This window comes from Yarrowia lipolytica, chromosome 1C (genome assembly GCF_001761485.1).
Source record: "Yarrowia lipolytica chromosome 1C, complete sequence".
In the NCBI taxonomy this organism is placed as follows: Eukaryota; Fungi; Ascomycota; class Dipodascomycetes; order Dipodascales; genus Yarrowia; species Yarrowia lipolytica.
Window position 1 is genome coordinate 1879099 of NC_090772.1, and position 26507 is coordinate 1905605.

General features: G+C 48.8%; 10 protein-coding genes and 3 non-coding genes across 13 annotated transcripts; 9 read left to right on the top strand and 4 right to left on the bottom strand.

Moving 5' to 3' along the window:
- Positions 1-10: 10 nt before the first annotated feature.
- YALI1_C18791g (uncharacterized protein) lies at positions 11-481 on the top strand (the record flags this gene model as incomplete). The annotated part of the gene is made up of 1 exon (XM_068282367.1): positions 11-481. One exon carries the CDS (start codon positions 11-13, stop codon positions 479-481), a length of 471 nt encoding a protein of 156 aa, XP_068138468.1.
- Positions 482-1586: 1105 nt separating this feature from the next.
- YALI1_C18806g (uncharacterized protein) lies at positions 1587-3103 on the top strand (the record flags this gene model as incomplete). Its single annotated transcript, XM_501797.4, has 3 exons — positions 1587-1606; positions 1854-1932; positions 2648-3103. The coding sequence occupies 3 exons, from the start codon at positions 1587-1589 to the stop codon at positions 3101-3103; spliced, it is 555 nt and encodes a 184-aa protein (XP_501797.3).
- Positions 3104-4694: 1591 nt separating this feature from the next.
- YALI1_C18837g (uncharacterized protein) lies at positions 4695-6602 on the top strand (the record flags this gene model as incomplete). Its single annotated transcript, XM_501798.3, has 1 exon — positions 4695-6602. One exon carries the CDS (start codon positions 4695-4697, stop codon positions 6600-6602), a length of 1908 nt encoding a protein of 635 aa, XP_501798.3.
- Positions 6603-6679: 77 nt separating this feature from the next.
- YALI1_C18872g (uncharacterized protein) lies at positions 6680-8167 on the bottom strand (the record flags this gene model as incomplete). Its single annotated transcript, XM_501799.3, has 1 exon — positions 6680-8167. One exon carries the CDS (start codon positions 8165-8167, stop codon positions 6680-6682), a length of 1488 nt encoding a protein of 495 aa, XP_501799.3.
- A 517-nt stretch (positions 8168-8684) lies between these two features.
- Positions 8685-8949, bottom strand: YALI1_C18878g (uncharacterized protein; the record flags this gene model as incomplete). The annotated part of the gene is made up of 2 exons (XM_068282368.1): positions 8685-8771; positions 8815-8949. 2 exons carry the CDS (start codon positions 8947-8949, stop codon positions 8685-8687), a joined length of 222 nt encoding a protein of 73 aa, XP_068138469.1.
- Positions 8950-9428: 479 nt separating this feature from the next.
- On the bottom strand, positions 9429-10193 carry YALI1_C18892g (uncharacterized protein; the record flags this gene model as incomplete). Its single annotated transcript, XM_501800.3, has 1 exon — positions 9429-10193. One exon carries the CDS (start codon positions 10191-10193, stop codon positions 9429-9431), a length of 765 nt encoding a protein of 254 aa, XP_501800.3.
- Positions 10194-11080: 887 nt separating this feature from the next.
- Positions 11081-12904, top strand: YALI1_C18901g (uncharacterized protein; the record flags this gene model as incomplete). The annotated part of the gene is made up of 1 exon (XM_501801.3): positions 11081-12904. One exon carries the CDS (start codon positions 11081-11083, stop codon positions 12902-12904), a length of 1824 nt encoding a protein of 607 aa, XP_501801.3.
- Positions 12905-13575: 671 nt separating this feature from the next.
- Positions 13576-13665, bottom strand: YALI1_C18927r. Its single transcript has one exon. It is a non-coding gene; the product is annotated as a tRNA-Gln (tRNA).
- Positions 13666-13677: 12 nt separating this feature from the next.
- YALI1_C18928r lies at positions 13678-13752 on the top strand. Its single transcript has one exon. It is a non-coding gene; the product is annotated as a tRNA-Val (tRNA).
- Positions 13753-14184: 432 nt separating this feature from the next.
- YALI1_C18932t (uncharacterized protein) lies at positions 14185-15429 on the top strand (the record flags this gene model as incomplete). Its single annotated transcript, XM_068282369.1, has 1 exon — positions 14185-15429. The coding sequence occupies one exon, from the start codon at positions 14185-14187 to the stop codon at positions 15427-15429; it is 1245 nt and encodes a 414-aa protein (XP_068138470.1).
- A 324-nt stretch (positions 15430-15753) lies between these two features.
- Positions 15754-19482, top strand: YALI1_C18948t (uncharacterized protein; the record flags this gene model as incomplete). The annotated part of the gene is made up of 1 exon (XM_066094193.2): positions 15754-19482. The coding sequence occupies one exon, from the start codon at positions 15754-15756 to the stop codon at positions 19480-19482; it is 3729 nt and encodes a 1242-aa protein (XP_065950265.2).
- A 1924-nt stretch (positions 19483-21406) lies between these two features.
- YALI1_C19005g (mitochondrial 37S ribosomal protein mS29) lies at positions 21407-22636 on the top strand (the record flags this gene model as incomplete). Its single annotated transcript, XM_501802.3, has 1 exon — positions 21407-22636. One exon carries the CDS (start codon positions 21407-21409, stop codon positions 22634-22636), a length of 1230 nt encoding a protein of 409 aa, XP_501802.1.
- A 3193-nt stretch (positions 22637-25829) lies between these two features.
- On the top strand, positions 25830-25953 carry YALI1_C19049r. Its single transcript, XR_002432103.3, has one exon. It is a non-coding gene; the product is annotated as a 5S ribosomal RNA (ribosomal RNA).
- The last annotated feature ends 554 nt before the right edge of the window (positions 25954-26507 follow it).

The following is a 26507-nucleotide window of genomic DNA, read 5'->3' on the forward strand; positions in this document are numbered from 1 at the left end:
TCCGTGGTCTATGCTTCTGATGCGCAATTGCAGCAATTGGTGTGGCAATTGGCCTGTTCTAGACCGAGATCCGAGGCAGTGTTCTAGAGCGACTGGTGTCAGGAGTGACTTTCGGGTGTCAGGAGGTGACTTTCGGGTGTCAGGAGGTGACTTTCAGCGGGTGTCAGGGAGTGATTTCAGCGGTGTCAGGAGTGATTTCAGGTCCAAAAAGACTGAAGTATCAGGAGTTCCACCAGCTACTTCGCAACTTGGAAAGGTTGTACAGGTATTGTGCAGTATACTCGTACGATTAGAAGCATTCGATGGTCATCTCGATAGAAGAGGAGGAATAAGAGGAGGAGCGGCATCGCAGTTGATTATAAACCCGTTTTCTTTCGGCGAGGTTTTTTGTTTCCTTCCTGAGATTTTTTTGGTGTTTTTTTTTTTTTGTTTTTATTTATTTATTTTGTTTCATTTCTCCAACTTGAAACTTGTGCTTTGATTTTTCACCCTGATCTGAATACCAGAGCTGAAAAAAAAAATTTGAAAAAAAATTTGAAAAAAATTGACCAATTCGCTTCAAAAAAACATATAGGAAGAATCATTTGAACGAGAACTCCAGGCAAACCAACACATCCGGCCCACCATCGATCTTGCCAGTATTGTGCTGTCTGTACTGTTCGTATGTACAGTACATACTCGTAACTATGTTAGTTTGTTTCTTAGCATCGAGGTCAACCTCAAATAAAATGTCAACTATTACCAGACAATCGATAGAGTCCAATCCCAGCAAACAGAAGATATTCGTATGACATGGTATATATATTATCAAACACTAGTTAGTAAACACGGCATGGGGTACATATTTACATCTTCATAATAACTCCAGAGTTTTCGGAACAACGGATTCTAACCCCCAGCGGACTTTTAATCTCAACAAAGTCCAATTAATCTTGTTGACCTTGGTAACAATCTGACAATATGGATCTCAAAGCCTCTCGGGCTCTTTCTATCCACGATGCTTGTTCCGCCAAATTCCGCTCATTTACTGATACGGTTTAAATTATTTATTTCAAAAAGAATGAAATTTAAAAATATTTAAAAAATTATTAAAAATGTTTAAAAATTAAAAATTCTATTTTATTATGTATTTATTATTTTTTCTTTCTAAAAAAAGCTAATACCGTGCATCGCCAAAAATAGCAAATAAAAACGGAAAACTTCGAACCAAAAACAAAACTCCAAAAAAATCCTCAAGAATGCTCAAAAACCAGCCGTTCTCCCAAAAACCAGCCGTTCTCCCAAAAACCAGCCGTTCTCCCCCAACCTCGCCCATCTCACGTCCCACCACACACGGCTGTGCTAATTTTAGTTCTATTATGATTACAAAGCATCTTTCGACGGGCAAGAGCACTGGAGCGATATCTTGATGGAAGAAGACACTCGGAAAAACACAAACCACTCCCCCGCGGTCCACACGACATTTTCAATCGCAATCTCCACCACAAACCGCTCCTCCAACCCGGCCCAGTCTCCCTTTTAAACTTTCATCTCCCGGCACAATTGGAGATATGTAGGAACACGCCCGCCTGGAACTTAACATCAACATGGCTCAGCCCTTGAAGAGGTGAGTAGAGTGGAGTGGAAGAGTGGGATAGGAGAGGATAGGGGAGCGATGGTCATGTGACAAGGGATTGTGTGACACGGGCGACCGGGTATTGCGTCGTCACCGGGTCAATCACGTGTCCACATGTGGTGTTGTGGTGTCCCCTCTCGTGTCACATTCAGTGCCCATTTGTGGTGTTGTCACATTCTGTATCATTTTCCATGTCACCTCCCTATTATTCCTTCCATTTCACATCCATCTAACACAGAAAACTCGTCATTGTTGGCGATGGCGCGTGTGGAAAAACGTCCCTTTTGTGCGTGTTCACCATGGGGTCGTTTCCGAGTGTGAGTATGCCTGCGGTGGTGGCGGTGGAGCCGAGACAGAACAAGGACGATTGGCGTTCAAACCCAGAAGAGAGACATTGCTAGAGTTCTGGCAGAGATGAGGTTCCGACAGAGGTTGGTGTTCCAACAGAAATTGGCAGTTCAACACAGACGAACCACGCGACAGCGACATTGATGTCTACAATGGCACGGTTTTGCTTTGCAACGATTGCTCGACGGTGGGGGCTGAGTGCCGTTACCAGGGTCCGCAATTACCACGTGGCACTGGGTCCGCCGGTTACGTCGGTTACCCCGTGGCACTGCTTGGGCCTTCCAGTGGACGTATGGGCTCAGGTTTCGGTTGAGAGGTGAGACAGACTTGAACCAACTGGTGAATGCCCTCTCGAAACGGACACCTCGATATCCCGGTTCTGGACTCTTGCCGATACCTGAACCCAGATGCCTCGCAATGGCGCGCGTCTGAGGCACGGCTGAATGATGGTGATCCGACGATGGCCTTAGATCATGTCTGCAGGTTACGGTGACTCTGTTAACCCGCGGTTCCCCGCCAACTGATGAACCACTTTCAATATGCACATCCAGCACCTCAGCAGCAACCTCTACATTGTAGACGCTGTTGTTGAGCTGAGATGCTCTCCAGACTTGCAGCGAGCCGTCGGAGTCAGTCAGCCTGCGCTTGTAGCTGTTCAACTCACTTTTTTTCCCGCTAACTCAGAAATATACCCCAACCGTCTTCGACAATTACGTGGCAGACTGCCGAGTGGATGGCAAATCGGTGGCATTGGCATTATGGGACACAGCCGGACAGGAGGAGTACGAGAGACTACGTCCTCTGGCGTACGCAGACGCCAATGTGATCCTTATAGGTTTCGCGGTCAATGTGCCGGATTCGCTGGATAACGTGGCCGTCAAGTGGATCAAGGAGGTCAATGAGCGGTGTCCAGGAGTACCGATTCTGCTCATTGGGTTGAAGAAGGATTTGAGGCAGTCGGAACCATGCATTACCGCTGTTGAGGGCCAGGCCATGGCGTCTCAGATAGGTGCGAAAAAATACCTGGAGTGCTCGGCCCTGACGGGACAAGGTGTGGACGATGTATTTGAGGTGGCCACGAGGGCATCCTTGCTGGTTACTGCCAAACCGGAGAGTAAGGGTTGTTGCATTGTCATCTAATCAGGCGACTGAGTCATATGGTAACTTTGGCGATCAATATGACTCCCCCAGTCGTGGGAAGCCTGCTTAAATGACACACGGAAACTACACGTTTCGCCACCCAAAAGCCCAGCCCGTGCTCTGCGCTCCGCTGGCCCAAAATTCAAATTCCAGTCTCTCCTTACTAACTTATTTAATAGTGGTAATACACGCACACGACGAGCTATGCGGCAGTCGTATTAATGATTTACGCGGAGTGCGTTGAAGGGGATGGTCGTTACTGGAGTCGGTGGGTACTGTATGGTAATCAGTATACCAACTTGCGTGTTTTCGTCTCCACTAACCGCCAATATCAATTTCTTTTGGCAGTCCAAGAGGTAACTTGCGGGTTCTCTACAACTTCCGTCTGGCGGGTGCAAATGTTTTTCCCCTCGTCGTTTAAATGCATCCTTGCGCCATTCTCGTCAGTGATGTCCTTCATGACCTTGGTGGTTCGATTCATCATGGGTGACCTGAATGTCGCGTTCCAAGAGGCTGATAAGAGACGACAGTGCTGAGACCTATCGACATGAACTCATATCATGTGAAAAAAAAAAGGATGAGCTTTGAAGCGACGATGGCCGAGGATGAACGAAGGATGGATGCTAACCAGGATGAACGCTAACCAGGATGAACGCTAACCAGGATGAACGCTAACCAGGATGAACGGAGGATGAGAACGAGAGTGGATCACGGATAGGGATACTGGAGTTGAGATGCATACAAAGTAATCATGTAATCACAATCAATGCCGTGTTATACATGGCTGCAATCGTATTCAAAAGACACCATCATGTTTTCTTAGCCGACTCCTTTCCTCTTTTCCTCACAGCACGTAATAGTTGACATTACTTGAGAACGTGCCCACCCATTAAAATGGACGTGATGTTGAAGTTCATGTTTCACTATTGATAATAATTTCTAGCAGAGTAATATATGTCTATCTATATTCATTAATTTTCAGTTATTAATTTTCATATTTGTATTGTAAAAAAAAATGAAATGACCCAAATATTATAAGAATAATAATTGTATTTTAGTTTATATATTTTTATTTTATTTTCAAGTACCATTTCCATTACTTAATCTTTCATTCATTGATTTATCCCTTTCAAAGTCTAACAAATTTAATGATACACATAAAATATAAATTGATTTTTTTGTAAAATAAAAAATCTTCATATTCATGAAATAATGAAATAATTTTAGATATTATTTTTTTTTATGTTTATTATTTGATTCAATGATTTTCCGGTGCAGTACCAGTACAGCTGCTTGTAATTAACCGGATTTTCTTTCCAAATTCAAGTTGACAAGACTCGAACTGGGATCTACTTAAATTGTTAATTTGTATGAAAAAAACAAGGCCATTAAAAAGAGAATTGTGGAATATTTCATTCCCAGAATGAAAAAAAATCAGACTAAAGGAGAAAAAATTATATTAAAAAAATGACGTTCGCATTCATGATTTTTACTACTTTTTCTGCCCAGAAACACCCCGATTGTACAGCTTTTCGGCCATGTCGTGGTTGTTTGTAACGTTATCTCGCTCTCTGGTATCACTCTCATTACCATGGATACCCCAGATACGAATACAAGTGGTGATTCCGCGCAAGCCGAGCTGCGGCGGATGCGCGAGGTCTTTGGAGACTGGGAAAAGATGAATAATATGGCCAAGGAGGTCGGCACCGTGGCTCAGAATCTTCCCTGGAAGCTGGGCCCCAAGTTGGGGGAGACCAAGTCGTCTACGCTGGCTGCTGGTGGAGCGTCTCGACACGACTTTCTTGCGGCTGCGGCGATCCTCACAGGGCAATTCAACAAGGAAGTTGAAGGTCTGGAGCCGCTCAAGAGCGAGACACAAAGGGTTTTGGCTCAGATTTTGTGGCATCTGAGCAACGCGGTGGCGGCGTTTGAGAGCCAGCTGGAGGTGGTGCTGTCTCAGACGTTTGCCACCGACGACGAAATTCTGGAAATGCGGGGCTTTCAACGCCATCTGCGCCGCGCCACGATGGAGCTGGAGCTCTTTGAGGACCGCTCGCGGTTTTTCGACAAGGACATTGCAGTGGGGTACTCTTGCCAGCTCCAGAGACGGCTGCTGGACCTGGTAACGGGATACAATGACGAGAGGTTGAAGGAGTGGTTCGTCGAGCAACATGGCTGGGGCAAACAGGTTATCTTGGCCAAAGGAACGAAACGAGCAGTGGTTGTGGAAGCGAAAATACAGAAGGAGACCGACTTGTTTCCGCCCGAAATCAAGTCGCTGGTGTTTGAACAGCTGGATGTCGAATCCTGCGTGGCTCTGAGGCAGGTCGATTCCAGCTGGTACGCTGCTTTCCGGGACAGCGAGCCGATTTGGGAAGCAAAACTGCGCTTGAGAAACCCCTGGATCAAGCCGGGCGGTGGTCCGGACCTCAATTCCTGGGCCGGCTGTGTTCTCGTGTTCGTGGCAAGACTCCAAAAGTGGCCCACAGTCGACGACATCAACGACATTGCTACCCCGACCGAACCAGCCGAATGTGAATCGGTGGTGGCAGTCGAGCTGGAAGGGACCAAAAAGCCCAACAGCTGCTTCAGCGGCATGGTGGAACATGACTACGAGCACTGCCACCCTATTGTCTGCGAACAGAATCATTGTGCCACCTTCGACTACCGTTTCGATTATTCTCTGAATCTCTGGACCCATGAGATATCTACTCTGCATCATCCGACCCCCGAATTGGTCCACTCAGACGAAAATTACTTTGCAATTCGTTACAAGGACATCGGAATGGTTCTTCCGACGAGCTTTTCGCTACAAGGCATTGCTGCAGTGAAAGAAGGACCAAACTACATTCTGGTGAGCAATGAATCCGGGGAGGCAGCTCTACTACCTCGCGAAAATCCTCACATCGACTCGGGTCTGTCACTTGAACCGTTCCAGTACGGAACACCCGAGGATAGATACTTTTTTGAAGACATGTTCATGACCAGAGCCCAACTTTCCGTGTTGCCAGATGAAGGAAGAGACCACCGGTTTCTCATTGCTGATTTCCACGCCCAAAAAATGCATGTCTATGCTATCGCATCTGGTCCAAGCCAACCGGTGGCTTCCTACAATGGACTTGTTTGGTGGTCCATTCACCGAGATTGTCTTCTGCCTACCTTTATCGATCTCCAGAGCCCCCGAAAGGTCTATTATTCTGCGGAAAGGACCATGCGGGTGCCCAAACACGAGCCTGCCCGGATTCATCAGGGCAGCAGGTCGCGCAACTGCAGCCAGTTTGTTTTTGGAATCCGACATCGAGCCAATGTTGCGTCTATGGTCGACCTAGCCACCGGAATCCTCACGTCCATGTACAAGCCACGAGACGAGCCAGAAGGCAAAGTGGTTCCCGGTTTTCAGAACGGTCGGTTCTATCCTCGGTATCTCTCCGAATCTGCTTGCAGGACCTGGGATTTGTTCACTGAGGAGTTTTCAGAAGACGACGGGCGTTTGTGGTGACGTGACAGAAACACATGTTTTTGTAGTACAGAATCGCATTTTCTACATTGAAGGATCTCTTGTTGCTTCACCTACACTCAAATGACATATCTAAAGTACCGGTTTTCCTGGTCGGTCATGTCGGAGTTTTGAATCTCCTCCAGCTCCTCTAGGGAAGGATTGATATGGCCCTCTCTATCTCGTTTCTTGTTCTCGGCAAGATTCACAAATAGCAGAACGGTGTTTAGACCCACGGCAACCGCAAACAGCACCACCATGGAGACCTTGGCAGGCACGTATTCCGGAGCATCGTCGGCCCGGAAGGTCTGGGGACCAATGATGTTGCCGACGCAATAGCCCACCAGCATTATGGCGTTGACAGTCACTTTTTTCGTGTGTCCGGTTGTATTGGAGCCCACCGACGACAGCATACAGACCAGGCCAACAGGGTAGACGGAGAGCAGATAGAGGCCGGCTAGGCCGGCGGCTTGGATGTGGGGCAGAAACGCCAACAGACACATTGCGACTGTGGCAATCAGCTGGGCGACAATTGACCAGAACAGACGCCATTGGGTGTATTGTGCCAAGAGACCAAACAGCACGCATCCCACGATTTCCACCGCTCCCTGGGGGGTCTGGAGAAGCAGGCCTCTGACGGGTCCCAACCCCAGGGTTTCCGAAAAGAGAATGCTGCCAAAACTGGTGATTCCGCCATTGGGAATGTTGGAGGCAATAGAGTAGAAGAAGTAGAGCCAGGATCTGGGGTCTTTGAACGCTTCGATGAACTGGTTTCTTTTGAACTGTTTGTTCGCAAACGAGCCCTGGTTGGTTCGCACCCGGATGACCACTAGCTTCTTTTCTTCTTCGGTCAAAAACCACGCCTTGGAGGGGTCATCAGGGAAGTGGAACAGAATCAGAATCCCCGTGGCAATGGTGATGACACCAGTGATGATGAAAACGAGCTTCCAGCCATGGATTGGAAGATGGTGGTTGATGGCTAGTCCATAAGCCATCAGACAGCCAACAATGATCCCGAGGCCGTTGGATCCGACCCAGAAAGACGTCCGAAGAAACTGCTCCTCGCGCTTGTACCATTGAGACGTGATGATGACAAAGGCCGGCGTAACAGCCGACTCCAACATGCCCAGGAGGGTTCGCAGAGCAATGAATCCCGGATAGTTGGGGGTAGCATGGAGACACAATACTACACCCCAGAGAACGATGAAGGCTGAGAGAGTTCGGATGAAAGGTAGTCGTTGGAGCATGTACACGGCTGGAAACTCGAACACTAGATATCCCAGGTAGAAGGCCGTTCCCGACCATGAATAGTCGTTGCCCTCCATATGCAGGTCTGTTCTCAGACCCATAACCGAAGCGGTGGCATTGGTGCTCTTGTCCATAAATTGGACCGCGTAAACGAGCATCATGACTGGGCACAGATACATGTCAATCTTGCGCAGCAGTCGTTTGTCTGTAGCGGCATCCAGGGTGATATCGTTGACCTCTCCTACTTCCACGTCCAGCTTTTCATCTGCAGGGTCCGGGAACGTTTTTTCGAGCGATTTCGAGTCGTTGCACTTGCTCATTTTTCAGAAATGGCCAAAAGTCATCTTCAGCAACTCGCCAGAGATATATATACCCTTGTGTGGGCATTTTGTCTGGCAGTTTTATGATTTTATCCAGACACTAGCGAAAGCTAAACTGGATATGAGGGGTGTTGAGATGAGACGGTTGTGGAGACAATTTCGAGGTTATGAGTGGACCGTTGGGATGAGGAGATCAACCGCTTTCGAATGAGCCCAACATCAACGATGTATCTGTCGATCCAGCTCGAAAACACCACGATATCCGCAAACTTTTCCTTATCTAATCTACAAGGAACCTTAAGGACTGGATATTGCGCATTTTGGAGGGAGACAGCAGGACCAAAAGAGTCGGGGCGTATGTGAATCGGTCTTCAATTCACTCTCCTGATCTCTTGATGTCACTTTGACCCAATCCCCACGTGACTACCTCCTCACAGTCCCCAGTTCATCTCTTATCTCTAGACAGTTAACCTGATAGCTTAGTTAGGATTCGAAGATCAACTGTGGACGCCTCCAATCAGGCACACGGTTCCGCTGTGGCTTGCGCTGTCGGAGATATCCTACCGACGCTGGTTTGTGTTGATTTCTCGATATTTGACCCACACTGTTGCTCACTGTTCAGTCCACAGTTGGCTCAAAAGTTCCACCATCTGTTGATCAAAAGTGCATTCTGAGGACATGGAGATTACCAAACACCTGCTCACTTTACCCGCCACCGAGGCAGCCACAAACGGGCCGCTTTTAAAAACCAGTTGAACCCTGAGCCGCTGTTTTCGGAGCATTATCGCTCGCTGTGAGACGAGCAACAGTGTTCATACACACTGTTACACCGGATTAAATCCGTGGGTGAGAGATCTATTTTGAAACAGATCCGAGTCACACCAAAGATCAAGCTCTGAAACATCGTCGGCGTATTCCTATACGCATTGGATCATCATTGCCTCGTCCTGAGTCTCCATCCTCGAACTCCCCTCTTGTATCTACACTGCTTCATAACCAATATCCATTATCTATAACTGTCTGTTGTCTTTTGTATCCTCGTGGTACCGTGGTCGTAGTACCGCGGTTGAGCCACCCACACCATGCAAGCAGTGGCCATCAACTGCTCTCAGTGAGCAGCAAATCGTCAGATTAGACGTCTCACTTGTCTGAGGCTGTCAAAATGAAATTCTGTCTGAGGCTGTCTGAATGCTGTCAGAGGCTGTCTGAATGCTATCTGAACGCGGTTCTCAACGCAGTCTGAAGTGCTTCTTACTGCGCCCTAATACGGGTTGAACCGCCCACTCTCCTTGTACTGCTTGACCTTCTCCTGATCCTCCTTGAACTTGGTCAGCATGTCGGTCATCTGCTCCTTCTTGTACTCTCGGATCTGGAACCGGTAGAAATCCTTCTTCTCCCGCTTCTCTCGTCGCTTGATCTCAGCGAGCTTCATTTCCTCGGCTTGCTGCTTGGCGGCCTCCTGCATGGCCAACGACTTCTTTTTCTGCGTCTTGACCACCGTGGTGAATCCGTCGGCGTCCACCACCGTTCGGCCCGTCTTCTCCACCTTCTTCTCCTCCTCCTCTCGGGCCGCAAACTCCTCCATGAAATAGTCCACCTCGGCCTGCAAATCGTCGGGCGCAGGGAAACAGTACTTCCATAGCAACTGGTATCGCTGCTTGCCGCCAATCGTCAGCTTGGCGTCCCACTTGACTCCACATGTAGCATTCTTCTTGGCCTGACTCAACACCCGGTTGCAAGAAGCCGCATCCACCATGTGAATACGACCGCAGCCGCCAGAAAGACCATGTGTCAGCGACTCGGCCCGCACATTGCGACTCACATTCACCCATTCAAAACTCTCCACAATGCTGCCCCCCAGACTCTGACACAAGGCCTTGATGTGAGAAAGAGTCGAGTCCGCAGGCAGATTGCACACAAAGATCGTCGAGTCCTCCGACGCAGCAGAATTGTCGTCCTTCTTCATGTACAGATAGTGCGTGTTGCCCTTGGGCATTTTCAGCGGTAGAGTCTCGTAGCCGCTCATTCTGGTCGCAAAATGTTTGTGCGTGTATGTGTGTAGATGTAGGACGGGATTTTTTTTAGACGTGCATGACACATGTAAAAAGATTCACCGCAGAGGTTATGAGAAGGATGAGGGTCAAATTTTGGAAGGAGATTGTTGGGTGTGTAGGAGGGAGAGGGAGTTTCTGTAGTTGTAGATTTTTTTAGTTTTTTAATTTTTATTTTTTTATTTCTTGAGTAATTTTATTTTATTTTATTTTATTTTATTTTATTTTATTTTATTTTATTTTATTTTATTTTATTTTAGTTTAGTTTAGTTTAAGTTTATTTTAGTTTATTTTATTTTATTTATTTCTGTTCATTTATTTAATTTCCTGTTCATTTCATTTTATGTATTTTATTAGTTCATTTCATTTATTTCTTTTTATTTTATTTTATTATTTTATTATTTAAATTTCGTCCAGTGAAAAATCCCAACCATTCACTTTAAAGTAGACACAACTGCTAACAAAACCCAACCCCCAAAACTCCCCCAATAATGCTCCAAATTTGATGATTATTGCATCCACCACCACCGCCAGCTTCCAGCACTTCCCATCCAAATTTTCAGCCAAATCTACATATCCAAAACTTCACCAAAATGCCGAGGGTAATAAAACCCTAATTCGTTTAAGGTTCACGTATCCGACCTCCCATTACCTAATCCATATGCATCGTTTAAACGGCACTAAAACACAATTATTTCGTTACCATTGTATTTTTCGAACCGCCAGGATCCTAAAAATATCAATTTTGGCCCCAGTATCCCCAGAATTATCCATGTTTAGCCCTCACCACTTTCGGAAACTCTAAACCACCAACTACACCATCACCATCTTTTTCTGCACATCCAAAACACCACCGAACACAATGTACGACCCAGCGCGCGACTGCTACCAGGCCGAAGGAGAGTCAGCTGACGCCCGAGACGCCGCGGAAATCGCAGGCGGTGAATTTCTTGCTGACTCAGCAACCCCCGAGACCAAGTCCGACTCCACCAAATCCGACGGAAACGATCCCAAGCAAGAAACGTCGGAAACAAAACGACCAGCATACAATTACCTGCCAAAAATCGCCCGCAAGGAAACCACCTCGGGATCACGTGACGCGGCCTCTGCCAAGCCGCAGCTCAAACGACGGGAGCGCGAGGATGTGAGAGTGGCTGGCGATCGGGTTGCTCCTCGGGCCGACATGGGCAGCTATGTGGACTACAGTGAGAAGGAGTCACGTGAGCGGCAGGATCGGGATCGAGATTCACGTGACCATAGAGACCGAGACAGAGACCGAGACCGAGGCCGGGACAGGTACGATTCTCGCGACAGAGACAGATATGATTCCAGAGACAGGCCCCGCGATTACGACTCGCGCGACAGAGACAGAGACAGAAACAGGTACGACGACCGGGTACGTGACTACGACTCACGTGAGAGAGACAGGTACGACGACCGGGCACGTGACTACGACCGCGGTAGCCGTGACAGCCGTGATTACCGTGACAGACATGACCGAGAGCGAGAGAGATATGATTCGGGCGATTCGCGTGAGACCCGAGATGTCCGGGAGTCACGTGAGCGGTCGCTATCACCCACTCGCGAGCCAAAGCCGCACGATCCCGCTGCCCCTGCTCCCAGTAAGCAGAAGCGGCCTTCGCAGCGAGGAGGACGGGAGGCTGCTGCTGCGCGAGCTGCTCAATATCGTGCAGAGATGGAGAAGCGGGAGGCACGAGCGCAGGCTGCTGCTCAGCAAGGGGATCAGGTGGGCGACTCTCTGGTTCGAAACCATTACAACCAGGCTCCTGAGCGAGGTGTTGTTGCTCGTCAGTCTTCGCCTATTATCAAGCTGCGAAACTTCAACAACTTCATCAAGTCTGTTTTGATTCAGAAGCAGTCGCTTGGGTTTGGAATGCGTGTCATTGACATGGGATGTGGTAAGGGAGGAGATTTGAACAAGTGGAGCAGACAGCGGGTTCGCGATTACATTGGAGTCGATATTGCCGATGTGTCTGTGCAGCAGGCGTCGGAGCGGTATCATAACATGCAGCCTCGGCCTCGGTTCTATGCCGAGTTTCATGTTGCTGATGCTTTTGGAACCCCTCTTATTGACATTATCAATCCTCGAGCGTTTCCAGTCGACTGCATTTCCTCCCAGTTCGCCATGCACTATGCCTTTGCTACTGAGGAGCTGGCTCGAAGCATGTTGACCAACGTGTCCAACTCACTTTGCCGAGACGGCGTATTTCTGGGCACCATTCCCAACTCCGACAAGATTCTGGAGGGAATTGCCGGTGGTCTGAAGGAGAGTGAGCCGAAGGAGGGAGAGGAGCGATACGGCTACTTTGGAAACTCGGTCTACAAGGTGGAATTCAACACTCCTCCCACCAAGGACCAGGCCTTCCGACCTCCGTTTGGACACAAGTACACCTTTTACCTGCAGGACGCTATCAACAATGTCCCCGAGTACGTTGTTCCGTTTGAGGTGTTTCGTGCCCTGGCTTCCGATTACAATCTGGAGTTGATCTACAAGAAGCCATTTTTGGAAATGTTTGATGAGGAGGTGAAGAACGATCTAAACATGGCTCGATTGGCTGAGCGAATGAAGGTATTCAAGGAGGATGGGTCTCTGGGCATTGACGGAGACCAGCGAGAGGCTTGTGGGTTCTATCTGGCTTTTGCTTTTCGAAAATTGGGTGCGTGATGAGGCGTCTTCAGCGCAAGATATGTAAAGTATGAGTTAAGACCGTTGTCTATGTAGGAGGAATGAGGGGGTTTGTTAATATCAATCTTTTGGTTCCAATGATACCCACCGGGGACTTTTATGTTTCTTTCGGAATTCTGGTATCTTTTGGCGTAGATTGAGGCCCAGCTAAAGCTCCGAGTTTCCATCCTGAAGGCTCAGACTGATGACCCCCCGTAATCGCCATATTCAGAGCACTGGCGGTCTACTTCCCTGCTGTTGGTCAATCAAGTAAAAGTGGTTGGTGTTGTTAGGGTAGCGCAAGGTGGATGGTAGTTAGATATGACAACTAGTCGAAGCACAAACTGATGAAGATCCGCAAAAAGACCATATAACAGCAACTAGAACAGATATCTTCCCCGTCCCTTCAATTACTTGATCAGACAGTAGCAGATCTGGCTTTATCGTGCTACAGTACATACAGTACTTTCAGTCAATCTCCCTCTCCTCTTGTATATAACGGCCCATCGTCATCTATTGCAGTAGAACTACCACACGAAACCAACCACCACGTTTTCCAGGAACACGGTGGGACGTCGAGGACTTCACCAATAAAGAGATGTCATCAAGGGCTTCCGAATGAGCCCAAAAAATATGCAAATCTGGTTCTCGTCAAGGCAAAAAGGACAAAAAGGTCGTACCCGGAATCGAACCGGGGGTTACTGGAAGACGACTTATTAAGAGTCAGAATCCCAAGGTGATAACCGCTACACTATACAACCGTGAAGAAAAGGATGATTTTCTGGCAGGATCAACTGCCGACGTTCTGCGTGTTAAGGCAGATGCCATGACAAACTAGACAAAGAAACCGAACCCTTGATTTTTTGTAAGGACCAAAGTCGCTTACTAAGGGCTTGGGGGTGCCGGTCACGTGCAAGGGTGACTTGTTTCCCACCTGGGACGCACCCCGGGGGGGAGTATATAAGAAGGGACATTTATGTATGATTAAGAAACAAGTTATCACCAGCCTGGAACGTTATTACAGACAGCGAAGCAACGGTTAGATTAAGACAGCGACAAATTCTACCGACTGAGAACTTTCCGCAAGATAAGAGACGATCGGATCTTACATTTGGTAGCGATGCCCTCGGTTACGTTTCAGACAGAGAGACTTCAGTTTAAGACATCGATTCACCATACGAGGCACAAGATTGGGCACGTGGGGAATCCCAGATTCGATCGACGACACAGACTACGACGAGTCTTACGCAAGTTCTGATACGTTCGCAACAGCAGATTCAATGACAGTACCCCCCACAGGAACAGGCGTGGGCGGAGAGGGCGAGGTTGGCCATAACAACCAGGCGGGACAGGACGTCCCCCAGGACGAGCTCCAAGGTTTCAACGATGATTTTGAACTAAACGTTAACCTGGAGGAGGTGTCTGAGGCCGGGAGAGCGCGGATCGAGCGCACGACGGCTGTGATACAGGAGATGCAGGAGAGGCATGATCGGGAGATGGAAGCCGCTATACGAGCACTGCAGGACCGCGAGAAGGGCCTGAGCGCCAAGGAACCCCAGCGGGACGACAAAACGGAGCAGGATCGCTTCAATCGGAGCCGTCAGCTCGCCGATATGAAGAATTTCGGTAAGCACTTCTCGGGCAAGGAGAAGGACCGCGGCTTCGCCGTGCGCAACTTCCTGCAACGGCTGGACAACCGGTTCGAGGATCGGTATGTCCCGGTGGAACACCGAGCCGTGCTGGCCGCCGATGCCATGGAAGGTCCGGCCCAGGAGTGGTGGAGCACCTTGGCCAAGGAAACGCGGTCTGCCATGAAGGCCGATTGGGATCTGTACAAGAAACACGTGACCGCATATTTCACGCCTAAGGAGTATGCCTTGAACGCCGACACTCGGTTCTACAAGATGCAGGCTACTAGCAAGGAGACGACGGAGGCGTATGTGGCCAGGTTCCAGAGCGTGCTGCGTGGTATGGACTCCGAGCCGCCCATGACTATCATCGCTTCGATCTTCCTGCAGGGCATGAAGCCTGACTGGCAGAAGGGTGTGAAGATCGCCGCGGGTACCCGAGACTACCGAAAGATGACATTGGATCACCTGATCGAGTTGCTACAAGTACATTCTGGCAACCAGTTCGCTAGAGTGGGCGATTATATGGATGTCGACCTGGCTCAGACTTACGACACTGACTACGATGACTACGAGTCGGATCCAGAGGAGGCGCAGCTGATGAGGGCTCAAGCCAACGATTACGGAGGACGTCGGGGTCGTTACCGCTCGGGAGGACGGGGTGATGCCCGACCCCAGGGTCGTTCGGGAGGTTCCAACCGGGGCAACTCGGCCAACCGGAACAACCCGGGAGCCCAGACAGAGAAGAGCGGAGGCGATGAAGGGTGTTGGAACTGTCAGGAGTTAGGGCACACCCGACACCGCTGCCCTAAGCCCCGGACTGCTGCCTACGTCAGGCACCAGTTGGAGTATTGGACCCAACAGCTGGAGAAGGAGCAGGGAAAAGAGCAGAGGTAGTTGAGAACGAGACCTCAACTACCGTAGCATCCACAGATCTCGATCGTGAGGGTGCGGAAGCTCGATCTGAAATAGGTAACACAAAGTCAGTCGAGAAGACCGTACCCGTAGACTTGCCACAGCAAGAGTCACCCGTGGAAGTGACACCGGAGGAACCCGAGCAGGAAACAGCGAAGAAGCGACGCAAGTCGACGGCTCAGAGGGCGGCGAAGAAGCGACGCAAGTCGACGGCTCAGAGGGCGGCGAAGAAGCGAGCGGCGAAAAGAGTCAAGAAAGCCGTCGCCAAGGCCACTAGGGAGTTGGAGTGGAAGGTGGAGGCCCGAAATGGGTGATGGAGGAGAAGAGTCGCCCGAGCCGACAGAGCTGCAGGTGCTCCGAACGCTCCGAGCGCCGAAGGTACAAGGGACCGTGCCGGAGGAATCAGGCGCCGATCTGGAAGGAGAGGAAGATGACGACGTGGAGGGCAATATCGAAGTGTTAGCCTTGTCATACGATGTCAATGGACAACGGCTGAAGGCCCTCCTGGACAGCGGTGCTAGCGCGTGCTTCATTGCGGCAAAGACGGCTGCACGATTGGGGCTCGAGACACAGGCGTGCACACCAAAGAAAGTGGTGTCGGTGCACGGCTCCGAGGTCTGCAAGCTGACCGCCCGGGTGCCGGTGAAAGCTGGCAAGTGGATGAAGCATGTGAAGGCGTACGTCCTCCAGCAGATGCACGGACAAGAGGTGTTGTTGGGTATGCCGTTCTTTATCAAGTATCATAGGTACATAGAGTGGGGCAGTAGAGAATTCCTACCTCCCGGCTGTGACCCCTCAGCAACCGAGAGAGGGGAGGAGGAGTTCCTGAATGCGTACACGGTGTCGTTGAACGACGCCAAGAGAGCCGTAGTCAGAGAGAGTGGAGAGATGTTTGTATGCTTCGTTAAGGAGCAGAGCGTAGACGCTACAGCGCACACCGATAAGGTGGGCCGCCTTTTGGCGGCATATGATGATATAGTTGTTGACGAGTTGCCGGACGAGTTGCCACCCAGCCGAGGGGTGGATCATGAGATTGAGACGGATGATTCGAAAAGGGCGCCCTTCCGGCGGCCCTACCGAATGACCCGGTACGAGTGGGCGGAGTTGGACAAACAGGTGAAGTCGCTCTTGGCCCGAGGTGTCATCAGGGAGTCAAAGTCACCTTTTGGAGCCCCGGTGCTGTTTATCAAGAAGAAGACTGGTGAGTTACGGATGTGCGTGGATTACAGGGCGTTGAACGACATGACGGTGAAGAACAGATACCCACTACCCCGAATCGATGATATCTTGGACACTCTGAACGGTGCAGTGGTCTTTTCTAAGCTGGATTTGCATTCAGGATATCATCAGGTGCGTATCAGAGAGGAGGACATTCACAAGACGGCTTTCACGACCAAGTCAGGTCACTATGAGTACATGGTGATGCCGTTCGGTCTGTGCAACGCACCCTCGACATTTCAGAAAATGATGAACGACACCCTGAAGCCGTTCCTGGACAAGACGGTCTGTGTCTATCTCGACGACATTATTATCTTCAGCAAGGACGTGGAGTCCCACCAGAAACACGTGGAGGAGGTGCTTGATCGACTGAGGGAGCAGAAGTTCTATGCCAAGAAGTCGAAATGCGAGTTCTTCAAGGATAGGATGGAGTTTTTGGGACATGTGGTCTCAGCAGAAGGCATTGAGGCCTGCCCAGAGAAAGTCAAGGCCGTGGAGGAATGGCCCCAACCCGAGTCTGGACTGAACTTGATGAGTTTCCTCGGGTTGGCCGGGTACTATCGACGGTTCATACCGAACTACTCACGCATCGCGAGCCCGTTGATAGAGTTGGCATCGGTGTCAACCAAAACTAAGAGGTCGGCCAAACCAGCGAGACCGTTCCTCTGGACACCGGAGTGCACGAAGGCCTTCCAGAAGGTCAAGGAGGAGTTGGTGTCAGGCAAAGTCATGATGATACCGACGATGGAGGACCCGTTCAAGGTGAGCACGGATGCTTGCGACGTTGCAGTAGGAGCGGTGCTGCAGCAGTGGAGTGTGAAGGATAAGGCGTGGCGACCGGTAGCGTACGAGTCTGCGAAGCTGACGGCCGCCCAGAAGAACTACTGCACGAGAGAGAAGGAGTTCTACGGGATTATCCATGCGTTGAAGAAGTGGAGACACTACCTGTTGGGACAGCCCTTCCGGATCGAGACGGACCACCAGTCACTGACGTACTTCTCGTCACAGACGGAGCCCCCGAGTGGAAGACTGAGTAGGTGGTTGGATTTTCTGGCAGACTATGACTTTGACATTAAGTACCTGCCAGGGGAGCAAAATGGAGCGGCGGACGCACTGTCGAGGATGACGGTGATGCCGGTGTGGTTTGCAGAGTCGGAAGAGGACGAGGGAGCATTGAAGGTGATGCCTGTGTGGGTAGAAGATGAGGAGATACGCGAGTTGGTGAAGAGGGGTTACAAGGACGACAAGGATTTTGGGGAGATTTGGGACATTTTGGTAAACGACAAGCCGGTACCGAAGACGATGGTGGAACACATTCGACATTTCAGCATCGACGAGAACAAGTTGCTGTATTTCGAGACGATTCCAGAAGGGGGAGAGGGAAAGCGAATGTGTATTCCAGCAGGCTTGCCGAGAGAGAGGATGAAATTGGAGGCACACGACACCCCGACAGCTGGCCACTTTGGCTACTACAAGACGTTCGACAGACTGTCCAGGAATTGTTACTGGCCCAGGATGATTAAGGAGATGCGTGAATACACGAAGTCGTGTGATGTCTGCCAGAGGACCAAGTCTCAGACAACGATGAAACAAGGCCTGCTGAAGCAGCTGCCAGTGCCGACGAGAAACTGGTCGGACATCTCAATGGATTTTGTGTCTAAGTCGGGTCTGACGCAGTCGCGTAACGGGTTCGACAACGTGTGGGTAGTTGTGGACCGCATGTCGAAGCAAGTGCATTTGATCCCGTGCCATATTGGAATTAATGCAGAAGAGACAGCAAATCTGTACCTGGACAGGATCTTCCGGTACCACGGAGTGCCTAAGACTATCGTGTCGGATCGGGATGTGAAGTTTGCCTCGAAGATGTGGCGTACGTTTCAGCACAGACTAGGAACGAAGCTGAAGTTCTCCACGGCAAACCACCCCGAGACCGATGGTCAGACGGAACGAGTGAACAGAGATGTGAGGCGGTTACTACGAACGTATGTGCAGACCAGACCTGACGAATGGGACGAATGGTTACCAGTGATGGAGTTCGCCATCAACTCGGCCGTGCACAGCACGACAGGGTACTCCCCGTTCGAGGTCAACTACGGGTTCGTGCCAGATGGACCGGCCTACGAATCGACCTTTATGATGGACCGGCCGCACCACCAGATGGACGAGTGGTTGGAGAAGATGAAGACGGTCCAAGGAGAAGTTAGGGACAGGATCGTCGAGATGCAAGGGGCGCAAGAGGCTCGAGTGAACCAGCACCGACGAGACGTGTCGGTCAAGGTGGGAGACATGGTGTTGGTTCATCGAAAGGCGTACTACAACAAGGGCGAGGACTCGAAGATGCATGATGTGTTCTTCGGGCCTTACCGGGCCCTGAAGCAGGTGTACGACAACGCATTCGAGGTGGCGTTGCCTCCCGAGTCCAAAAGACACCGGAACATCAACGTGCAGTTCTTAAAGAAGTATGAGGAGCGAGATGAGTACCTGTCCCAGCCACCGGTGCACGAGGAGCAACAGAGAGCCAACATCCACACTATCGTTCGGTTTGCCGGTATGGACCGAGAGAACGAGGAGGTGTTGTGCACGTGGGAAGGCTGCGACCCGCTGATCGCTACGCCAGTGCCGAGAGCACTGCTGGAAGAGTGCATGGATCCAGCGCGATTGGAGCAGCTGACAGAAGACTGGCTGCGTTGGGAGAAATTCCACGAGGAGGTCGAACGTGAGGAGCAAGCTGAGCTGCAGGAGGTTATGGTTGAACACCCTGGCAGCGTCGAGGAGGAGGACGACGAGGACCACGAGGACCACGTGACCGAGTCTTAAGGAGGGGAGAGTGTAAGGACCAAGTCGCTTACTAAGGGTTGGGACGGTGCCGGTCACCGTGCAAGGGTGACTGTTTTTCCCACCTGGGACGCACCCGGAGGATGGGAGTATAAAAAGGACATTTATGTATGATTAAGAAGACAAGTTATCACCAGCCCTGTGAACGTATTAACAGACAGCGAGCAACGGTTTAGATTAGACAGCGACAATCTACCGACTGAGAACTATTCCGCAGATAAGAAACGATCGGATCTTACAATTTTGCAACGGACTAAATCGACTCATAAGGTGATATAGGATTAGTCATGATCTGAGTTAAACTGCTGACTAAACAGCATCTGGGTTCTGACATGATTTGAAAGGTTTTGAAACTAAAAGTATGAAAAGAGGGATTATTTCGCAGATACGACGAAACTTGGACCATTATTGTATTATTTGGGGCTTTTAATTTCATATAAATCCTTCAAACCAACGATTTATGTGGATTTAGGGCACACCCGACCTTTTTGAAAAATCGTGACTTTTGCAACTTTTAATGACTTCTTGTGAGTCCGTCAAAGTCAAAAAAACTGTCAGAAACTGCGCCCAATCCATCTGTTTCGAAAAATTGACTCTACAACTACTCATATTTGCAGCTTGGTCTCATTTCTCTGGTTTGCCGCTCAAATCGGCTGTCGGAAGTTTCTGGGAACCTGCTGAGGCAGAAAACGTGTGAATTTGACGGGGAAAAGTTGAAAACTACCATTGTTGTGTTCCCTGGAGAGTTCTGGACAAGTCTTGGTTCAGGAATGTGGTCACCTTGTCACAATTATCTACAATACCAGTACTGTACAGTACATACTTGTATCCCCCCTCCATTTATCTCCTCCAACACTCTCAACAGACTTGTACAACTTGAAGTGATAATGTACTTGTTTTTGAACAATGAGACGTCCAGAGACCCGAAGAGACTATCAATTTACTCAAACCCACCACGTGACAGTTTTATCACCAGAAATCAACACCTTTTGCCAACACTCTGTATACGTCTTCTCAAAATAATCATACATATCTTAATTCACACCGACCAAAAAGTGCAGAAATACAAAGACCTATGAAACACGATAGAAATCGGATATATCGAAGAAGAAACAGCTTTATGCATGTCTAGATCATGCCACCATCCCACTAATAGTCATCTTTCAAACGTTCAAATTATTCCCGTCAGGATAGGCATGAGGTACTATATATACGCTTATTAGAGAGCTTTGGGGGTGAATATCTGATACTAGATTACTAAGAAGGAGAATTATTTGGATAGATACAAGACTTTGGGCTGCAAGTCTCGTACTATATTACTAATTCGATCCTGGAGATTCTTCATGTTTTATTTTTAATGTCAATATTTTTTGACCCGTATCTTGGCCCGTCGACAGTAAAATAAATAAAAAAAAATAAAATAATGAAATAATAAAATAAAATATAAAAACAATAAAAATTTAAAATGAAATAAAAATAATAAAAAAAAAAAATAATAAAAATCAATGAAAATAAAAAACCAACAAAAACCAACAAAAACCAACTATCAACCAACATCCCCATCACCACCAATCAACAGTCCAATAACCACCTCAGCTCGTTCAAAAACTCTTCATCATCTTCCCTCTCCCACTCATATCCCATTCAAGTCATCCGATATAACTACAAGCTGAGTAATCGCTCCTACAAGCCCCCTTTTTCCACCAAAGGAAATACTCGGCAAAGGGGGTAAGTTCACGTGACCTAACCCAACTCCAGGGGTAAAAACGACCGTTGGTTTTATTGGAGTTCAACGCCTCTAGAGTGTCCCCATTTGTCTGTCGATTTCGCTTACTCAGCAACTTTAAATTTGTCACCTCCCAAATCAAGTTTGAAATTTTAACTCCTCCAATTCACCCCCATCACCATGTTGCGCCGACTGACCTCTTCGCAGCCTTCGCTCGCGGCTCTGGGACAGACCCGAGGCTATGCCGCGGCATCCGCCAAGACCAAGAACATCAAGAAGAAGGAAAACTTCCAGAAAACCCGGTCGCTGGGCTTCAAGCTTAAGAAGGCCGCTCCCACCGAAAAGAAGAAGATCAGCGGCAATGCCATGGTCAAGCCTTTTGCCCAGACGGTCCATCGGGCTGCCAAGGTGTCGGACGTGTCCGAGATTCCCGCCATTGACGCCGAAACCCTCAAGTCCGCCGAACCCGTGGTTCTGTCCTACCAGGGAGACGTGTCCAAGACCTGTGCCATCGGGTCTGCCTTTTCTCCCAAGCGAGGCTTCGAGCTGCTGGGAGAACGAACGACGCTCCTGAGAAAGGAGTCGCGAGACGTGTTCAAAGCGCTGGACTCGCAGAGCCGGATCATTCTGACCGGACCCACCAACTCCGGAAAACGAGAACTGCTCACCCACGCCATGGCCTATGCCAAGACCAACGGCTGGATCGTGCTGCCCGCCCCTCAGTTGCTGCAGTACATCAACGGAACCTCGGACTACACCCTGACCGAGTCTGGGCGACTGGATCTGCTGCGACGAAATTGCGAGTTTTTCCAGAAGCTCGCAGCCATGAACAAGGAGGCGCTTGAAAAGACCAAGCTATCTAAGGACTACTCGTTTGGCCAGATCAAACTGACCAAGGACAACTCCATTTACGATCTCGCCAAGAAAAGCGTGCCCGCCCGGTTCCAGGCCGGAGACATTTTCGACGCCGTCATCTACGAGCTGTCTCTTCTCAAACAAAAGGTGCTGCAACCAGTCTACGAGGTGGACATTCTGGCCCGACCCACCGAGTACCGAACCCCGGAATACAAACAAATCCAGGGCCGTGACTTGCAGCTGGCTCAGCTCATCAAGTCGCCCCCGCAAAACTTTGTGCAGATCATCACTGCCCACGAAGGAGACGAGACCGCGGTGGCACTGGGCAAAAAACAGGCCGCCGACTTTGTCTACGAGCCCAAGTTTGACCCATCCATGGTCGAGCTCATCAAGACCGGTCACGTGATCGAGGTGGCCCCCGTGTCGGCGCTCGAGTCCGGTCTGCTGCTCGATTACTACGAGTCTCGGGGCCTGACGCTCAAGGGTCGGGAATTGTTGCATGTCACCTCTGGTGGTCTGCTTGGCGAGCTCTGGCGACATGTCCGGGCTTATTAGATGTATATAGGAGCGAAGATTAGCCGATCTGAGCGTAATGATTGACAACCGAGCGAGATCTGAGTAGTGCATGAGAGAAGAGATGAGAGAAGAGACGAGAGAGAAGAGACGAGAGAAAGAGACGAGAGAAGAGACGAGAGAGAAGAGAGAGAGAAAGAGACGAGAGACGAAAACAGATAATCCACGAGCCAAGAGAAAAAGCAGTCCACGGTCCATAGCTCTGGACCAGACTCCTCGCTGCTGGCTACGATTAAGAAAATGGCCAACGTGGACAGACTAAAGTACATCCAACTCCAAGGATTAGTCAACTCAAGGCGCTGAATGACGTATGAGAGAAAGATGTAGATGATTGTCGAGGTGATTTGGGTGGCGGATTAGTCAGTAACGTCTTTTTTTGTCGCTGTTGAAGATAGTCTGAAGTGTGGTAAGCGGAAGAGAGGTGTAGATGTGGATGAAGACGTTTTTTCACGGGGGTTGTATGAAGCTGTTTGTTGTGTCTTGAGTGCTGAGTAAGATGATAGGGATGTGGTGCCTTTGAGATAGATATTCGTCGTGTTTGGTTGGCTGTTCTGAGTCCATCTCCAGGAGTGTCGACCTCAGGTTTAGTTGAGATTTAGTTGGGAGTTAGTTGGAAGTTCGTTGCGATGGTGGTAGATGGACTTAGGTGCGGGATCTCAAGTGTCTAGGGTCATTTTTGGGATGTTGAGATAGTTGTGGAATGGAATCACATCCTCAATTCGGAGTATCTCTCCTAAAGAGTCGAAATCCGTGTTTTTTTCTTTCTTTTTTGTCTTTTTTTCTCCTTGATTTCTACTTGCACTTATCAAGTATAAGCCACAATTTTAGTTGAATATTTGTTAACCTCGTTAGAGGGCACACAAGAGCCGCAGTGAGTATACTGAACGGCTTGAGAACACCTTTTCGGCCAAGTAAATGACTTACACTCTTTATGATGAGTAACAGTCAGCTTTGGCAGTACTATACCAAACAATTCGCATGATCAACTCTTCAAACGTTGAACGTCGAACGTCGAACGTCGTCCTCCCTCAACTCCCTGTTCGCCGTGTTATCTCGATCAGTGTCTCCAACTCGGTCGATGGTGTTTGAAGATTATTGCCGGAGTTTTCGATGTGTTTCATATCGCCTATTTCCAGAATCAGCTTTCCTCCTCCCTCTTCCTGCGGGAAAACCACTTCAGGGAACCGTCTGGTTCCGATAGGATAGCAGCACACACCAGACTTGCACGCGATCGTTCTCCCGAGATTGATCTAGGAGAGACCAGATTGATGGTAGTCTACTGCTCACTGATCAAGGCCTAGTCAGCCTCCAGAAGCAAGTAATACTTCATAAGCCAGTCAGCCTTCATAAGTCAAGTCAGCTCTGCTTTCTACATCTACAAGCAGCGGACCGTGAACTTGATCGTAGAGAGCAGTGCAAGATTCAACAACAAAAAGGACAAGTAGTTCTTGTTTAGGATCTCATCATTGCGAGGCCTCCTGACTTGTGTTCTTGCCTCTCATCTCTCATCATTGTGAGGCCTCCTGGGAATGATGGACTCTTCTGCTGCTGTTACCGAGGGTCACCCCATTGAATCGGCAGACAGTTATGACGGCATCTACAAGTTCATTGATAACCAGGTAGCAAGGCAACCTGCTATGGCTAGACGGTTGCACTTTACTTGAGAGGAGGTTGATAAGGGAATGCTCCATATGCTCCAACTGAGAATCAATTGGTGACCGAAGCGTTGAAAGACTGAGACCTGGAGTCTCAACTCCACTCTCCAGTCCGAGAGATTCCTTTGAAAGTCGTCTACTCTTTGATAAGTGGATAGAGCACAATACCAGGTCAGGGAAATCCACACTCGAGTGAGTAGACAAAACAAGTCTCTCCGCTAGCCAAGTAGACGCGATTGTCGGATTCGTCGACTTGTGGAGTTTGGTTCAGGCCGGAAGAAGATATCAGAAGAGGGTAGATAGTGAAATACTCGAACAATGAAGTCTTTGGACTTCCGACAGATACTTAACGACGTTGATATCGTTACTAGATTCCTTGGACTCTTGAGTGTCTACCCGTCTTCTCTAGGAGTCAACATCCCGAGCAAGTTGGCACCACAGTTGAGGGAATAGATCCTGAGAGCCTTATCGACTCCCAGTATGGTATCTGACTCTGCCATCAGTCTGCTGATGACGTCTATTGTGAAGACGCTGTTGTAGAGACGCCGTTGTGGAGACGCCTCTCGTCTGACCAACGACTGCAGAAGGCGTCAAGAGGACAATCTGACCGCGTTCGTGGATTCTAGTGGGTCTGAAAAGGTAGTCCTCCAAATCGGCTTCAAGCGCTTCAACAGCCACAGTGTGATAGTCGTTGTTACGCCGAGTGGCTTGTACTCACGGAGAGACGTGCCCTCCGAGGAGTCTCCTGAAAAGTCTACTGATCGGCCAACGAGACCTTCAAGGCAAATTTCTCGTAAAACAGTACTTCCTCGGAAGCGAAGATGCTTTACTACTTATTTCATCACAGCCGGAGCTCTGGGTTCCATCATCATTCGACCATTTGACGTGGGAAATGCCAGAAGAAGCCGTGAATGAAACGTAGGGATCTCGCCGGGGTCCAGTGGGGATTCAAATTGAAACACCATCCGCTGTTAAGAGAGGTTTTCTGATTCCTCTGATTATTCTACCAATTGCTCATCCTGTCATGATATTTCCGCTTTGAATAATTTCCGGATTTTTTAAATTTCTATTCGAGATTTTTTAATTTTAATTCTAAGATGGGATTTTTCTTTATTATTTTTTATTTCAAGGAAACACATTTCAGCTACTTGGTCACGTGACTCAATTGGACCACTAACACGTCCAATGCCTTCTCTCTCCAGTCCCCTCCATGCAAGGAGCCTGTCTCGGGATTACTCAGCATTTTGTTTAGGTCAGCTGGCTCACTGTCTTTTTTTGTTCTAATTTTTTTTTTGTTTTGATTTTTTATTCTAATTTATTTTATTCTTATTTATTTTATTCTAGGGACATTTCAGCTACTTGAGCCCTCAAGACAATAATACACACCCTCTAATCCTTCGGATTAGATTGCTCAGAAGAGCACATGGCATTCGTGCTTGCTTGTTCACGTATTCTGCCTGTTTCATCTAATGATGACTAAGCACCCAACACCTTATGACCGATATGAGATCTTACAGACTCAACGGCCATATCCTGGTGAAAATACGGCTTCCCGTCCGATCAAGCCATAGTCAAAGCACCAAGAGAGCCTAGTTAGTATTGTAGTGGGGGAGACCATACGAGAATTCCTAGGTTGCTGCAATTTTTTTCAAGATTTCAAGGTGATTCTGGTCGATATTTTTTTATTTTTCTGAATCAGAATAGATAGAAGAGCAAAACAAAAAAAAAAAAAAAAAAGGGAAAAAAAAAGAGTAACACAGTCAATATTGGATTACACGAATCTGGAGACTCCATCACCACCATTATTGTTTTTGTTCCTTTTTTATTATTATTTTTTATTCCATGTCTCGTTCTTGTCCTCTGAACATTCTCAATTAGTCATGCTCTGTTGAGATAGAAACATGTTGGGTAAAAAAATCCTGAAGCACGCAGTTTGATCTCGACGCTCGAGACATTCTTGTCCCCAGATCGACGCCAAATACTACAGTACAATACGATCAACTTGAGGATCCCGACAGAACCCTCGACAGGATGCTCGACAGGATCCCGACAGAACCCTCGACAGGACCGACAGGACCCTGCATAATCTCTCTTATCGCAAAGTCTGCGGGATCTGAGCAAATGAGCAAAAAACGTACGAAAAAAGTCGAAAATGAACGGGGAACATTGAGATACGGCCGTCGACAATCTTCTGGTCA